General features: G+C 45.3%; 1 protein-coding gene across 7 annotated transcripts in view; it reads right to left on the bottom strand.

Moving 5' to 3' along the window:
* LOC138300721 (WASH complex subunit 2-like) overlaps positions 1 to 16,724 on the bottom strand; it is a 780,011-nt gene extending 763,287 nt beyond the window's left edge. For all 7 annotated transcript variants that reach the window (XM_069240414.1, XM_069240416.1, XM_069240417.1 and 4 more), the window contains exon 1: positions 16,470 to 16,724. In XM_069240414.1, coding sequence (XP_069096515.1) covers positions 16,470 to 16,625 — 156 coding nt within the window. In that variant the 5' untranslated portion in view covers positions 16,626 to 16,724. The remainder of the gene's footprint in view (positions 1 to 16,469) is intronic.
* Positions 16,725 to 17,482: the final 758 nt, after the last annotated feature.

Genomic DNA, 17,482 nt, shown 5'->3' with positions numbered 1-17,482 from the left:
TTGCTTGAGTTAGAGTTATTGGCGCTGTACATTTATAAGTGGACTTTTCTAGCCACATAAATTGGTCAACCCTGCCTCATAGTTTTGTATTTTCCTGCCACATAATTACAGTGCCCCAGCATATAACTAAAGCACTTCCATTTACATGTGTCCTCTATCTGCGCCAAAATGTTGTCATTTAGCATCCTAATTTAAGTATGCCATGTTAATTCCAATAGAATACCACTTTCACCACCCCACCATCAGAGTTGCTGGCTGGCTAACACAATTCCCAAAAAAAGATACAAGACAGCCACGGAGGAGTAACGAGAGAAATATACAAGAAGGGTCATCCAAACATATCAATAGTGTTTAAACAGTCACAGTGTAATAAGGATATTATGCTGGCCTGAATCATGGTCATAACTGCACTAAGGAGAGATTAATGAAACATATACAATCATCATATAAACCCAATAAAATCCTTTATTAGAAATAAACCTTTGGCATTAGACTGTAATCCCCGAAACACCCCCTAGGGGGCACCACAACTAAAATATCATTTGGAAAAAACATTGTCATGTTACCATACAGTCTGCCCCTGCATAACCAAATGAAAACAGAATGGCAGAAAGTAATGCAGTGCAACCATATATTTAGCCCTTAGAAGGCGTAGTACATTACACATCTTCAGAGCTAGCAGGCCTACAAAAATATTATTACAAACAAGGCCCTTAAAAACACAAACTACTCCCAGCTGTAAAACAAAGGTTCCAGACATGAGAGAGCCTAAAAAGACACTGAATGGTGGGATAAAAATGTTATCAATTCATCCGTGAACACTACAGGTTGAGGTTTAGAGGCAGCAGGAAGTGGTCTCAGCAGTCGTGGGAGGAGTTTATGGAGGATTGTTGCAAGGCACTAGAAGGATGGGTGAAGGTTAGCACAGCAAACACTTATGAAGGGCTGTTCAATCGGATTGTCTGAAAGCACATGTTCCGTTTCGGTTTTCCATAAATATGGTCGTTAATGTAGTGAGAAATGCTGCTTACTGGTGTAGGTGGATGTTTTATTACCATTATAGAAATGCCACTTCAAGAAAGTGAGCATTTCTCTGTGACTGGTGTTTTGCAGCTTGACTTCAATCCAAATCTGAGGCAAAGTGACAGCTGGGCTTGTGCATACTTTTCAGACCGCCTGTACACAGGGAGGGTGGAGGTGTCACAGAGGTGCATCTACGTATTGAATGGTCTTCTTGGGCTGAGAGAAGGAGAGGCGGGACACACCTTCATTTGTAAAGGTTGTGCCTTGCCTCACACAAAGGGCTCGTTTAACCCCCCACCCACCCAACTGATGTCTGGAGCACATGCTGGAGGAGAGAGGAGACACTCCTCGAACAAATTAGAACTGGTTGGAACCGCTCTCCCCCTTTTGTGTAACACATGAGGCAGACACTGAGTAAAGGTACAGGGGATTTTTCCCCCATTAAGAGAGCACTTTTGGAACTGGGGCCGAACCTCTGCCAGACAAGTTAGTGGACTGCATCAAGCACTCATCTGGGCTGCCCTCTGTTAGTTGCCCTGCTGCCTGGCTCCTGCTAGGTGGCACAAAGGACCCATCAGGATCGCTTTCCTGCTTGTTGCTCTGCTGACCAGCTGCCTCCCTAGCCGTTGGCTGGACTGGCACTGCTGAACCATCTATGGTGATCACCCCTACCTGCCTGTGGGGTACTGGTCTCCCAGTCTGCTGCCATCTGTTTTTGTGTCCCCCTTTAGGGCCTCTGGAGAGCCCGGTGCATAAGGAGCGCTGTGGATAGCTCTAAGCTTTGCTCTCCTTCACTGCAGGCCGAGTGCGTTAAGAGCTCTTTGTGTAGTGCCCCTGAGGCACAGGAGCGCTTTGTTACGTGTCCCCGGGGCACAGACAGGCCCCTGCTGGTGGATGTCTTCACTGCCACAGCCGGACCAACATTCAGAGGACATCCGTTGCTGGAGCTCACCAGCACCCAACCACCTGGAGGAGCGGAGGACGGGGCGGGCCCCATGGAAGCCGGGCAGTTGCTGCGCCATCGTGGGGACAGTTGCCCCAGAGGAGGGAGCACCCAAAGTGAGCTGAGCTTCCCTGCTTAAACATTTCCGGTGCCCAGGACCCCCCCACCCCACCCCCCCAGACGAATAAAAGGGAGCAGCCTCACCATCGGAAACTCCCCTTCGGTGTGGGAGGGGTCGTTGAGGGATCCCATTCTCATTCACTCAGCCCGCTCAGGAGGACCGAGTGCGGCAGGCCCTACAACTTGCCCCGTTCTCAGCTGCTCTTGCAGGGGGGTTGGACACATCAACGGAGGGTCCGTCCTGCCGAGGACCATTTGTAGGAGGCAAGCCTGGTTTGTAGTGGGTACCTAAGGTACTTACACTTAATACCTTTATTAGTGAAATGTAGGCAGTGTTCTAGCAGCTTAGGCTGTCTCGAGATAGCTGTAGCAGAGAAGCCAAGGCTGAACTAGGAGACATGCAAAGCTCTTGCAATACCACTATAGTCACTCAGTGCTTCAGTGTCACCAAAAATAAAGGTACTTTGTTTTAGTGACACAAGGCCAAAAATATCTTAGAGACAATACTGCTTCTGGAGGTAAGTATTATGAACAATATATGCACTAGTAACCAAAATCAGGTAAGTACACAGTCAGAAAATAGTGTAAACAGTGAAAAACACAATAGATTGCAATAGGCTAGGGGCAACACAAACCATATACTAAAATAGTGGAATGCGAATAACAAATTCCCCCCTAGGCAAGTGTAGTGTGTAGAGGGATGCTGGGAGTGTAAGAAAACACCAAAGATAAGTAAAATACCCAACCCCAGAGCCCAGGAAAGCAGGAGTAAAGTACAGCAAGTTTTCTCAGAACACACTACAAATCGTGATGAAGAATTATGCAAAAACCAAGCAAGATTGCAAGGAACCAACAAGGGATCCCTGGACCTGAAGGCCAGTGGAGAGAGGAGACCAAGTCCAGAAGTCGATGAAGAGTCCTGGAAGAACAGGAGCCCCTGCCCACCTGGAAGAAGGTGCAAAGTGGATTCTCCAGTTGGATGAAAAGTACAGAAATGCACCAAAGAAGATAGCTGCGGGTTCCTGCTTAGTGCAAGAGATGTCCCACATCGAGTTGTTGTATGTAGGCTGTTTGCGTCGCTGGATTCTGCCAACAAGCCTTGGTTCACCCAAGAACGCGTTTTGCACCAAAAAGGAGCTGCCTGGACCAAGGAGGGACATGGGGGTCTCAACTCGGACTGAGGAAACAGAGAGGGCTCTCAGCACTTCAGAGAGCCCTCAGAAGACCAGGCAGCACCCACGGGAGTCTCAGGACACGGGGACAAAGTAGTTGGAAAGTGCTGTTGTCGCTGCACTACACAGGAGGATCCCACGCTGCCGGAAAACAAATCGGAGAGCTGTGCTTCGCAGGATGGAGTGCTGGGGACCTGGGTCTACGCTGTGCACAAATAACTTTTGGAAGAAGTGCACAGAAGCCCAAGGAGCTGCAGAAGACGCAATGCACAGGAGTACTGTTGCAGCCCGGGGAGGCAAGCTCATACCTTCACCAAATTTGGACAGCTGGACCTCTGGACAATCAGGATGACTTTCGGTCCACCACCTGTGTTCCAGGGATCACGCTCATCAACAGGAGAGGAGTTCCAGAGTACCGGTTGTCGTTGCAGAGCGGTGCCTGCAGAAACAGGGAACTGACTCCATCCCTCCAAGGGAGATTCCCTCGGTTCCTCTGGTGCAGGCTGAAGACAGGCAGTCCTCAGAGCGTGCCCATACCTTGGAAACTGTTGCAGTTGCTGGCTCAAGCTGAAGTTGCAGGTCAAAGGAGCCTTTCTGGATACTTTGTTGCAGTTACAGCGGTTCCTGGATAAGTCTGCGGTTGATTTGACAGTCAGAAGCTGAAGCAGAGGATACAGAGGAGTCCTGGAGGAATCTTGCAAACCGAACCTGAGGAAACACCCAGAGAAGAGACCCTAAATAGCCCTGAGAGGGGGATTGGCTACCTACGCAGGTTTGCACCTATCAGGAGGGGTCTCTGACGTCACCTGCTAGCACTGGCCACTCAGATGCTCCCAGAGGGTTGCCACACCTTGGAATCCAAGATGGCTAACACCAGGGACATTCTGGAGGAGCTCTGGGCACAACCCCTGGGGTGGTGAAGGACAGGGGCGAGGCCACTCCCCTTTCCTTTGTCCAGTTTCACACCAGAGCAGAGACAAGGGGTCCCTGAACCGGTGTAGACTGGCTTATGCAAGGAGGTCACCATTTGTGCCCTTCAAATCATTTCCAGAGGCTCTGGGAGGATACTCCTCCCATGCCTCTAACACCTATTTCCAATGGGAGAGGAAAGGAAATGCATTGTTCTGCCTTCCTGGGATTGAGCTGCTCAATCCCCAGGAGGACAGAACCCTGTCTGTGAGGTGGCAGCAGCTGGGCTGCAGTGGGAACCTCATCGAGCTGGTTTGGCAGTTCTGGGGGTCCATGGTGGAGCCCCCAGGGTGCATGGAATTGGCCCCCCAATCACAGATTTGGATTGGGGGACAATTCCATGATCTTAGACACCTCACATGGCCATATTCGGAGTTACCATTGTGAAGCCACATATATGTATTGACCTATATGTAGTGCATGCTTATAATGGTGTCCCGGCACTCACAAAGTCTGGGGAATTGGCCCTGGGGGCAATTTTGCTAGTGCAAGGGTGCCCTCACACACATTAACTTTGCACATAGCCTTCAGTAAATGAAGGTTAGACATATAGGTGGCATATAAGTTACCTGGTGCAGTGAAAAATGGCTGTGAAATAGTGTGTGCACTATTTCACTTAGGCTGCAATGGTAGTCCCAAAAGGAGTGGTTGTATGAGCTCCTTATGGGTTGCAAAAGAAATGCTGCAGCCCATTAGGTTCTCCTGGAACCCCAATGCCCTGGGTACTTAGGTACCATATACTAGGGACTTATAAAGGGGGTCCAGTGTACCAATCAGAATTGGAATATGGAGTCACTAATCTATAGTGACAAATTTGGTAAGTAGAGAGAGCATAAGCACTGGAGTTCTGGTTAGCACAACTCCAGTGACACAGTAAAGCATACCGACAACACACATAGGCCACACAAAATGAGCACTAGGGTCCTGATTAGCAGGATCCCAGTGAGACAGTAAAAACACACTGACAAACAGGCAGAAATTGGGGGTAACATGCCAAGGAAGATGGTACTTTCCTACAAACAGCAGTTCATTTGTAGGCATGTCATTCACTCCCTTACCCATCACTATCATTGTGATCTCAGGGGGACCTTTCATGGTGCCTCACACAGGAACATGCAAGTAACTTTTCTTAAACTTTTTCCTCTTCGTTGCAAGGGAAAAAAACACTTGATCATCATGGAGAGGAGTGCTATTCGCACAGCAGGATCATCAGGAGTGAAATCCAACCTGCCTAAGGCATTACAATAAGAAGATATGCATTTCTTGAGTGATGGCTGAACGGACAGTGCTGAGGTCTTCCCTCACTAAAGTTTGAAAAAATAATTTGCTGAGCTTCATTGGTGGTACGTGCATCAACATACTGTGGCAGTTTTGGGAGCACCCACCAAATCCTGAATCGTCTGGAATCAATGTTTATCCATGCACCATGTAACTTCTCTTATCCATATTTTATTTTACATAGATGTTATTTTCATTTACACTTTTTTTAAACTGCATTTTAAAAATCTAATCTACCCCATGCAGCTGTAAAATTGCACTCATGTGCTGTTCATTAACGCGCAGTTTTGGCATTTCGTATCTTAGGTAAAGCACACAACAGACATGGATCATTTTCTGCTGCCAAAGACATAAGGGTTCCTAGGCGAAAGCCTGAAATAAACAGATGGAGAGATAAAAGCTGAGACAATAAGGAAGTATGATGCCTCCTATTTGGACTTTAGTTTCACCTGCATTGTTGTTAAAAGAGAAATTAGGCCTCAGTGTGTCGTTTGTGGTCTGACCTTCGCTAACGACAGCTTGAAACCAACAAAACTAAGAAGTCACTTGGAAACAAAGCATAGGTCAATAGCAGCAAGGGGGAGAGAGCTTTTTTGCCAAGAAGTTGCAAGTGATGACTCAACAGAAGGAAACAGTGAACCACAGAAAATGCATTGAAAGTGTCATACCAAGTGGCATACCATATTGCCAAAAACAAAAAAGGCATTTACAGACACAGAAAAAGTGATTCTCCCAGCAATTCTTGATGCAGCTACAACAGTGCTTAGTGAAAAAGCAGCAACGAAGTTCAAAACAATACCCATCTCAAACACAACAATTTGCCGCTGCATCTCTGACATGTCAGAAGATATCCAAGGACAGCTCACAGCCTGGTTGAAATCGAGTTGGCTTGCATTGTAGTTGGATGAAGCAATTGACTTGTCAAAGAATGCACATTTAATCGCTTATGTCTGATATTGATATGAAAAAGTAATATTGGAAGACATTTTATTCTGTGAGACAGTGAAGGGGCGTGCAACAGCATCTGACTTTATCAACGACTTCCTGGGTAACATGGCCTAAAACAGAAAAAAAGTGTTGGGATCTGCACAGATGGTGCTCCTTCCATATGTGGTGCTAGATCTGGCTCAAAAGCTGAAGTTTTAACAGTGGCTCCACATATTCTGTGGACACTGGGAAGCCCTTGCTGTCCAAAACATGGATGGTGAACTTTATTATGTACTGAATTCTGCTGTTAAAATAGTTAATTTCATAAAGACCTATCCAACAAGAGCTCGCCTATTTGCAATTTTATGTGCCGAAATAGGAGATGAACATGATGGCTTGCTGCTTTACACAGAAGTCCAATGGCTATCCCGGGGAAAATGATGAATCGCATTTTTGTATTAAGGGATGAAGTACGGCAATTTCTTCTGGATTTGGACCCCTGCAAAGCAGAACAACTTTGTAGTCCCTGTTGGCTTGTGCTTTTAGCATACCTTGCTGAAATCCTTGAGAAATAAATTCCCTGAATCAATTTTTGCAAGCAGCTGAAATCCCTGCTTTTACCATGTATAAAAAAGATCTGCTTTCAAAAAGAAGCTGGAATCATGGAGAAGAATAACTGAAGCAGGCCTGTTTGAGCCATTCCCATGTTTAGCCGATGCTCTTGAGGAAACAAAATATGAACTTCCAAATGTTTTTTGAGTTAATAAAAAATAAAAAAATAAATCACCTGACACCTCTCGGGGACAGTTTTCACAAGTATTTTCCTGAGGAAAATAATCATATTAATGACTGGGTCTTTCAACCATTTCTGGCAGATACAGGTATCCATCTCTTGATTTGTATGCAGGAAGAACAAATTGATCTGCAGAGTGATTGCACACCGCAGATGTAACTTAGCTAACTCTCCTTGGGGACGTTTTGGCTGAAAATGCCTGCAGAATATTCAGCTTTGAGGGAAACTGCAATCAAAACTTGCTTGCCTTTCAGCATATATTTACGTGAGATTGGTTTCTCAGCACTTGCGGTATTGAAGACTAAGTACTGTTCAAGACTTGAAGTGGAGAACAATCTCAGTATGGCAGTAGCAAAAATCCATCCACAAATTGACCGTCTCTGTGGTAAAAACACCAGACACACATCACATTAGTTTTGAAAGCGTTATGTCAAATTATGTGTCTTATGTGAAAAACAAAGCACAACTGCATATTGTTGTGTGCAAAAATGTTCTTGGAGGCTTTTCATTTGAACTGTGGAATAAGCATCTGTCAACTAACCACCAGTGCTCCCAAACCTTCAGTTTACTAAACATTCAATTTGTATAATAATATTTGCCATATATGATGTAGACTCTGTGAGTGAGGATGGCCGTTGATGATGCAGAGTACCAGCTTCCAAAACTTTGTCAGGTTTAAATACGTCTGTTCTACAGTGTGGTGATATCCTGGCTGCACATGTACTGACAACCATCAGTAAAGGCAAGTTTGACTGCAAGGTAAATGGGGATGCTGGTCTGGAAGGCTTCTCAAATTATGCAGCTTGTTTTTAGATGGTGTGGACGGCTATGGGAGCCAATGGAAATGAATAATGATTAGGATTATGATGATGTGATCATATTTCTTCAGACCCTGGATGTGGCTTCTAGGAAGCCATTAAGGGGTGCCAGTGCAGAGTCTGAGGGGGCATAGAGCAGAGGGTTACCATCATCAATATGCAAGTATATAAGGGTTTGAACAGCAGTTCTGAATTCTCTTTCAGGAAGAAATTGTTTCACTTTCATGAGCAGAGAGTTAGTACCAGACGATCTGCTTGTTTGGCATATATTCCTTGAGGGTGAGGCTGGTGTTCAGGGTGAATCCAAATGACTTGGCATTCAGTGAAAGTTGGAGTTTGGGGCCATCAAGATTTGTGTCATTGAGCCAGGTTTGTATTGTTTCTTCATTGCTGTTCTTTGCAAATAACATGAATTCTGTCTTGGTGAACTTGACTTTCATAGACGCCACTAGACTTGAGAATTGGTTATAGTACTTGTTTTCAGATGCCAAAGTACTCTAAACAAACAAGCATCATATGTGACAAGAACTTTACAGTCATACTTACCAATAATGTACTATCATCCCATTTCCTATGCTTCAATTCAGACCCAATTTTGACGAAAAACTACAATTATTAGGACATTTTACTCATTAAACTCCACATTCAATAGTACATATGACCATCATTCAATAAATATAATACTACAATCTAATCAATAATCAAATATTACTAATATACATGTTGAAAATAGAATACATTTTATTAAGCATGAGTTATCAAATACTTTTATCCCAATTACAAGCTGGACTTTGTCAATCACAGTATCATAATAATTCTTATTTGCCAGAAAGAGATTTGTGATTAAATTATATAAAGATAATCCACTTTTCTCCGTTATAATTATGCAAAGCTCTGAAACAGAAAATTACAACATACTCATAATTTAAATGTTTCTACCAGTAACTGGTGACCAGGAAAGCTAAACAAATAATGAAACGTAATTTTGCTTCATAATAAACGATAAAGTTAATTAAATTAAAGTTTTAAGTATTAATGGCACAACTTAGAAGTTATCCTAATCACTGAAGATGGTAAAGCTTTCTTTGATGGGAAAGGTTTCCATAACTCAATGCTCCAGGAACACTTCATATTTAACTCCAAGATTTTTAATAACATTTACAAGATACCTGACCTACTTACTTTCACAGCCCAAAGCTTAATCCAAACAAAGGGGAAAGAATTTGGTGGATGCTTATAAATAATTTACATATATCCCTCAAAAGGTGAACTCCCACCGGTTAATCCTTAGAAGTAAGCTTTAGTTCATGTCAAACAGCCTATATCATGGTAGCATTTGGGAGATTAAGAACATATTTCCATCTAAAGCTTCCAATGCTCGCCCAGCCATTCCCTCTATTAAGAAATATCACCACAGTCTAGTGCAATTTCAGGTATTTTCATTTCAGTAGTTTCATTAGAGGAAGAAATGAATAACCCCTATATCTGCTGTTAAATGTTACTAAAGATGCCAAGATTAAAAGAGCTCTGATCTTTACTGGATTTTTGGATTACCTTTCCAGTTTAGTGTTCTATTTATTAACAAGCCCAGATGCATATAAAGTGGCACTTCCTCCACTTTTACTTTACTTAAAAAACAAAAAAAACGTGCTATTTTCTAACAAAATATTGTTGTTTTTAGGAACAAGCCTGCGTCACATGTGCTTGCACATGCGTATCGCTAGCGAGACGCTTTAGGAATTAGAAAAGGGCTCAGAGCCCCATCTACGTCACGTCAGTGTCTTTCATTGGTGTAGGAAAGTACCATCTTGCCTGGCAGGTTACCCCCATATTTCACTGTATGTATGTTGTTCTAGGCCTTGTGTCACTGGGATCCTGCCAGGCAGGACCCCAGTGCTCATAGTATGTGCCCTGTATGTGTTCCCTGTGTGGTGCCTAACTGTATCACTGAGGCTCTGCTAACCAGAACCTCAGTGTTTATGATCTCTCTGCTTTCTAAATTTGTCACTGCAGGCTAGTGACTAAATTTACCAATTCTCATAGGCACACTGGTACACCCATATAATCCCCTTGTATATGGTACTTAGGTACCCAGGGTATTGAGGTTCCAGGAGATCCCTATGGGCTGCAGCATTTCTTTTGTCACCCACAGGGAGCTCTGACAATTCTTACACAGGCCTGCCACTGCAGCCTGCGTGAAATAACGTCCATGTTATTTAACAGCCATTTTACACTGCACATAACTAACTTATAAGTCACCTATATGTCTAACCTTCACCTGGTGAAGGTTGGGTGCCAAGTTACTTAGTGTGTGGGCACCCTGGCACTAGCCAAGGTGCCCCCACATCGTTCAGGGCAAATTCCCCGGACTTTGTGAGTGCGTGGACACCATTACACGCGTGCACTATACATAGCTCACTACCTATGTATAGCGTCACAATGGTAACTCCGAACATGGCCATGTAACATGTCTAAGATCATGGAATTGTCACCCCAATACCATTCTGGTATTAGGGGGACAATTCCATGATCCCCCAGGTCTCTAGCACAGAACCCGGGTACTGCCAAACTGCCTTTCCGGGGTTTAGGCTGCAGCTGCTAATGCTGCCAACCCCTCAGACAGGTTTCTGCCCTCCTGGGGTCCAGGCAGCCCTGGCCCAGGAAGGCAGAACAAAAGATTTCCTCTGAGAAAGGGTATTACACCCTCTCCCTTTGGAAATAGGTGTGAAGGGCTGGGGAGGAGTAGCCTCCCCCAGCCTCTGGAAATGCTTTGATGGGCACAGATGGTGCCCTTCTCTGCATAAGCCAGTCTACACCGGTTCAGGGATCTCCCAGCCCTGCTCTGGCGCGAAACTGGACAAAGGAATGGGGAGTGACCACTCCCCTGACCAATACCTCACAGGGGAGGTGCCCAGTGCCCAGGAGGTGTTGGGGGCACACTGGACTGCTCTGAGTGGCCAGTGCCAGCAGGTGACGTCAGAGACCCCCTCTGATAGGCTCTTACCTTTCTTGGTAGCCAAATCTCCTTTTCTGGTTATTTAGGGTCTTTTGCTTTGGGGAATTCTTCAGATAACGTATACAAGAGCTCACCAGAATTCCTCTTCATCTCCCTCTTCGACTTCTACCAAGGATCGACAGCTGAGTGCTCCAGGATGCCTGCAAAACTGCAACAAAGTAGCAAGAGGACTACCAGTGACATTGTAGCGCCTCATCCTGACGGCTTTCTCGACTGTTTCCTGGTGGTGCATGCTTTGGGGGCTGCCTGCCTTCATCCTGCACTGGAAGCCACAAAGAAATTTCCTGTGGGTTGATGGAATCTTCCCCCTGCTCCAGCAGGCACCAAACTTCAGCGTCACCGGTACTCTGGGACCCCTCTCATTCTGACGCGCGTGCCCCCTGGAACACAGGTGGTGTACCCAAGTGGCCCAGACTGTCCAGTGGTCGAACTGTGCAAATTTGGAGGTGGTAAGTCCTTGCCTCCCCTCTCCAGACAGAAATCCTGTGCACTACTTGAACTGCAGCTGCTAAGCCAAGCCGAGGTCCCCAGCACTCTGTCCTGCGATGCTCAGCTCCCTGAGTTGATCTTTAGTGTCGTGGGACCCTCTTGTGCGTGGGCTCTTTAACTTGCTGAGGGCCCCCTCTGTCTCCTCTCCTAAGTGGCAACATCCTGGTCCTTCCTGGGCAGCACCCTTTTTCTTCAACCGTGACTCTTGCAGCTAGCAAGGCTTGTTTGTGTTATTTTACCAAGGAAACAACTCTGCATCCTCCAGCACACCATGGGACATCCTCTGCACGAAGGAGAAGTTCCTAGCACCTTTCGTTGTTGCAGAATCTTCAGCTTCTTCCACCCAGAGGCAGCTATTTTGCACCTTCAGCCAGAGTTTAGTGGGCTCCTGCCCCCCTGGACACTTTTGCGACTCTTGGACTTGGTCCCCTTCCTTTGCAGGTCCTCAGGTCCAGGAATCCATCTTCAGTGCTTTGCAGTCTGTTGTGGTCTTTGCAAAATCCTCTATCACGACTTTAGTGTGTTTCTGGGGAAATAGTAGTACTTTACTCCTGCTTTCCAGGGTCTTGGGGTGGGGTATCTTGGACACCCTAAGTGTTTTCTTACACTCCCAGCGACCCTCTACACACTACACTAGCCTAGGGGTCCATTTGCGGTTCGCATTCCACTTTCTTAGTATAGGGTCTGTGGGGCCCCTAGTCCTATTGCATTCTTTTGTGTTCTACACTGTTTGCACTACTTTCTGACTGTTTTACTTACCTGGTTTGGTTGTCTGTTTTGGTTTGGTTTTCTGTGTATATTATGTGTATTTTACTTACCTCCTAAAGGAGTATATCCTCTGAGATATTTTGGCAAGTTGTCACTAAAATAAAGTACCTTTATTTTTTAGTAACTCTGAGTATTGTCTTTCTTATGATATGGTACCTATATGATATAAGTGGTATAGTAGGAGCTTTGCATGTCTCCTAGTTCAGCCTAAGCTGCTCTGCTATAGCCTAAGCTGCTAGAACACTACTAATAAGGGATAACTGGACCTGGCACAAGGTGTAAGTACCATTGGTACCCACTACAAGCCAGGCCAGCCTCCTACACTTACTTACTTACTGGCACTGGAGCTTTATCAGGAAGAGGATAGTTTTGGGGCATCCCCCAATGATTGATGAGTAATGGATATAGACTGACTAGAGCTGCACTTCTAATTGTAAACATCACGCTAGCCCACAGCCTCCGAGCATGTAATGGGTGCTCTCGCTCAGATGTAAATCTCTCTCCTACATTTAGAAGAGGGACATGTAGGCATCATATTGATTACCTACTACTAGATATACACCTATGGGGACATATGGAAGATATGGTAGTGGTGGAGCACGAGGAAAGTGGCCATGACCCACTGATATTTACTACTAGGAGTTTGCTACCTGTAATCGGGGCCCCTTTTTCAGGGAACTTGACCTGCATATCATTATGACAAATAACAGATGGAATGTTAAATGGGAAACTATCAATTCCTCCCCGTGCACTACTGCAACCGTGTATAGACTACTGCCAAACCAAAAGGACCCCATGCTCTAATTTGGGCAGGATGAGGGAAGGATACTGGTTGAGCACTTAAAACTACCTGACTGCCTAAGGGAGCTATTTGTCAAAGAGTCCATGGGCAACTTGCGAAATAACCAAAAAGATAGTTGGAAAAACAGATCTTGCAGCGAACTCAAAACACGCTATTGAGGGACCTTAGAAAGGGGACCAGAGATTCAATCAAACAATTGAGGAAAAAGTATAGGCTGGAGCTGTCCAAGGCACAGAAGTTGGGAAGAGAAGCGCAGGATAGCCCTTTTAGAGGCAGCAAGAAATAAGTATACTAGTAAGTTTTGGAAATTGGTTTTAAATGGAAGTGAGGAATCTCAGCCCTTGATTGGGTCATCAATCCTTCTCGATGAGTGGGTTAAACATTTCAGTTCTCTCCATTCTGGGAGCAATGAGTTAGTTCCCTTAGAGAGGAAGAAGAGTGCTACCCCAATCAAATTCTCCGTAGCTGAGACAAGGTAGTAATATCTCCCCTTAAATGGGGTAAAGCTACCAGCCTCAACAAGATACCGGGTGACCTCTATAAATCAAACCCTGACATTTAGACACCTTACATTAATAAGGTTTTGTCGTACTTTGACTCTTGCTCTAGGCAAGACTGCTGGTTCAAAGATGACAGTACTTATGTTTGTAGGTGACTATGCCTATCCTACAACAAGTCGCACTGTCGTCCCAACCCTCCCGGATCATAGGCAGCACCTCACCAAAAACCCAAACAGTAAAAGGTGATTTGTGGCAACCTTTACACATGGACTCAAGAGTGTGGCATCTCAGGGAGTGTCGAGGTTAAACGGATATACCCCTTTTTCACATGAACAACGTGTCTCAATCAAACACAGGCAATGAGAGAGATGCAGTAAGGTTTCAAGAGGTGTTATACAACAAAACTGCAATCTACAATAAGTTGCATGGGCTGCAATGATTAGGATAATGAATAATGCAAGAAACAGAATGGTAAAGACAAGAGTCATTATTACAAAGACCCCCACCATCTTGCAATCACATGAAGTATGGAATATGTCATAGTACCCTAATATTGTGAACCTAATCTCTAGCCTAAAGAGAGCTAGGTACGTTAAACCTAATCTACCAATGCCATGTCCATGAGAAGAGCCCCCAGCCCTTGTTACCTTGGAATGAGGTCTCTCGCTCAGACTCCGTAGGGACACGAAGACTGGATCAGCGTCAGGGCAGAGTGCAGAATCGATAGCAGCAATGGCATCTGCTCCGACCCCTGATGTAGGTCTGTTCCCAAACAATAAATAACAAGACATGCTTGGGACGGAAATTCATGTAAACAATTCCCTCAAAGGCGTGAAGAGGAACAGTACCTAATGTGAACACCTACAGTTTGTTTATCTTTGTCTCTTGATATTGACGCATTAGAGTGGTGGCACTGATAACTTGAAACTAAAACATTGGCCTAACTAGAAATAAGGGAGCCATCTTAAAGATATAGTTAAATAAATGTGCTAAAACAGAGCAAGCTAACTAGAGTAGAAATCACTACGTGACGAGGGGAAGGGGCTGCAAGCCAAAGGTTAAGCTAACTCCTGAATCCCATTACAATAAACTAGGATTCACCAAAGTTTGTAATGCAGTGGGTGGAGATGCATCTAGTCCTTTTACATGGAAACTGGGAATACAAAGAGGGAAATCCTAGCAATCCATCCAATTATCGGATCCCTAGTTCTCCAGTTTAGATACGCACCCTAGCAGTCAATGCTTTTACTGCTCGATGGTCGACAAATAGCCCTGAAGACGACAAATGTAAACCGTGTACTGTATGCAGAGCACACAGGGCAGGCCGGTGCACAAGAGGCCTGAAACTGCAGCTTTCTTTTGCTGCCTACAGCCCTGGCCTGAATTCAGGACAGGGCCATAGGCAGCGAAATTTACCAGGCCTGTTGTGCACCAGCCCTCTTGTGTGCACTGCACAAGAGACAGGCCAGTGCACAAGAGGCCTTCAACAACAGCTTTCACTGCCTATGGCCCTGGCATGAATGCCGTTTCAGTCCTTGTTTGTGCACCAATGTGCACAAACAACAACAAAAACTAAGAAAGAGACGAGAACTCACCTGGTTCTTCCCGGGGGTCCTTCTTTCCTCATTGTCCAATGGAGAGTCCTCTCCTGCAGCTGCCTCACTCCTCTGCTCTGGTGATGCATGCATATGTATGTAACGTGCATGCATCACCTCCCACTTTCACTACCGCTATGTAGAGAAGGTCAAACATGTTGATAAGCATAAATGTATCAGGAGCTCTTCTCCGCTGGCGGGGCTAGCTGAGTTTTTTGTATAACTTCTTCCAAAAACTTTGTTAGGTCCGCCAGTGGAGCTGAGCTCCTCGCACACCCCTAGTCCTATCAAACGTACACACACACACCCAAAAAAAGACCTGCTTGGCTGGTACATTCAAAAAGTGTCGTTTTCCACAAGTAAAACAAATGTTGTAAACATATTTATATACAGTTCTAATGCTAACGCTCTATGTGCCAAGGAGACGTTCAAATGACGTCTCTCGCACAGCCCGTTGACATGCGAATCCACCAATACCTTTCTACGTTGTTTCTGAATGTGCTGAGCCAGGAGAAGTCTAATGAAGACAGTCTTCCACTCACCGGAAATTTGGTGGACATTGCGGACAGATTTGATAAAGGCATAACGGTGCTAAGGTGTACTGTTAGAGAAGAGCCAGAAGTATCTCGTTTGTGGTGAGATCGTGATCATACTGTCAATGCTCTGCTGTATTAAAGAACTGTCAGTGCCTGGATCTGGATGTACTGCTAAGGATGGGTTGTTAGTGTCCTGCTTGTGTTGATATTAGGGACCTGGCGGAGTCACAGATAAGCACATAGTGATAGACTAGCAGTGTTCCGGGTGTGCCGGTATCGAACCATTGGTGTTGCCCTAAAAGCAATGAAAAGTAGAGTCCGGCAGTGCCCGGCATTCATGTTAGTAGTAATCAATGCTAGATATATGCTGGTATTAAGTCGAGGAACTGGAGTTCCTTTGTGCTGGACTAGAAGTACCCTGCGTCGTGGTTGAGTGGCAGTGCGCATGCTGCGATGAGCTAGTAGCATCCCATTTGGGGTGATCTCAGGGTCAAGGGGCAGACTCAAGTAGTGCTGGTAGTGAAGATCAGACAGCGCCCTAAATATATTTTACGACTCAGCTAAGGGCCGGTATATACTGCCCAGAGTGCTTGGCAAGTGTTGGTGGTCGTTGGCACGGCAGTGCTTTTGTGCCTGCAAGACAGGCAATACAATCCAGAGTATAGAAATGCGAATACACCCAAGGGCTGGTCTGTATATTCGTATGATCCTTGCACTCACCCCAGCATCAGCTGCCAGTGACCAGTTCCCGCTGCTGCTGCGGATCTCTTCCAGCGTCCAGGGCCGTTCCCAGATGGCCTCGCTCCGCTCTGAGCTCCCACCGCCACTGTGCTGCTCCTCGTGCCGTGGCAACGTAGCTCCAACTGGCCCCTCCATGTGCTGTCAGATAACAGCTCCAGGTACACCGAAGACTCAACTAAAGTCACGTGAGGCACAATGCGATCACGTGATTTCAAATTTCTACCCGGAAATGAATATTTACCTACTCGGCCAATAGCCTGGGCTTATCTACGGGAACGGCCATTTTAAGGCCAGGCAGTGAGCTGCGAACTAATCTTTTATAACAAGACGCCCTTCAGCTGGCTTTAGGATGCAAAACTGCCAAGTTTTCAGTTTGATCATGTGGTGACATTTTCGTAGTTTTGGTGTGCTTATTTCTGTGACGTGTCTGACAATTTGAGTAACACTTCGTTGCTTGTAGAGCAAGCCGTTATGCCCATGAAATTAGATATATATTAGAAAGAACCTCTTTGGCCAATGTAATAGTCAACAGCTGGCCAAGGATACTGAGTGCAGAGTGACGTTTGCTATAAATGTGGAACGAGCAAATGTATTGGTCATAGTAGTTGTGGGGACGCTTGGCAGCTCTGTGATGGGTGTATTTCTTTTCTTACAAACCTCCGTTCGCAAACGTCGATTTTAAATGTATTTTTATATTTTTTAGTAAAAAGCAATTATTTTCTTGATTTTGCCTGGGAGAAAAGCAGAACTGGCCCGGTCAGGATTGTCGCATGAGATATTATGGTTATGGACAACTCTTCACAGTAAGGGCTCAACCTACTGAGCTACCTTTTCATAAATGCATATCATGTCAATTAGGCACTGAGCCAGGACTCCAAATTTAGGCCATTGGTACCACTCGGAGGTGATGGGTTCTAACATGATTTTTTAGCAAGAAACTGATAACACGTCCCAATCTAGATAATTTATTCACTCTGGGACTCGTTTTAGGT

The sequence above is a fragment of the Pleurodeles waltl genome, chromosome 6 (assembly GCF_031143425.1).
Source record: "Pleurodeles waltl isolate 20211129_DDA chromosome 6, aPleWal1.hap1.20221129, whole genome shotgun sequence".
NCBI classification, from domain to species: domain Eukaryota; kingdom Metazoa; phylum Chordata; class Amphibia; order Caudata; family Salamandridae; genus Pleurodeles; species Pleurodeles waltl.
The sequence above is the reverse complement of the archived record's forward strand: the minus strand, read 5'-3'. Positions and strand labels throughout refer to the sequence as shown.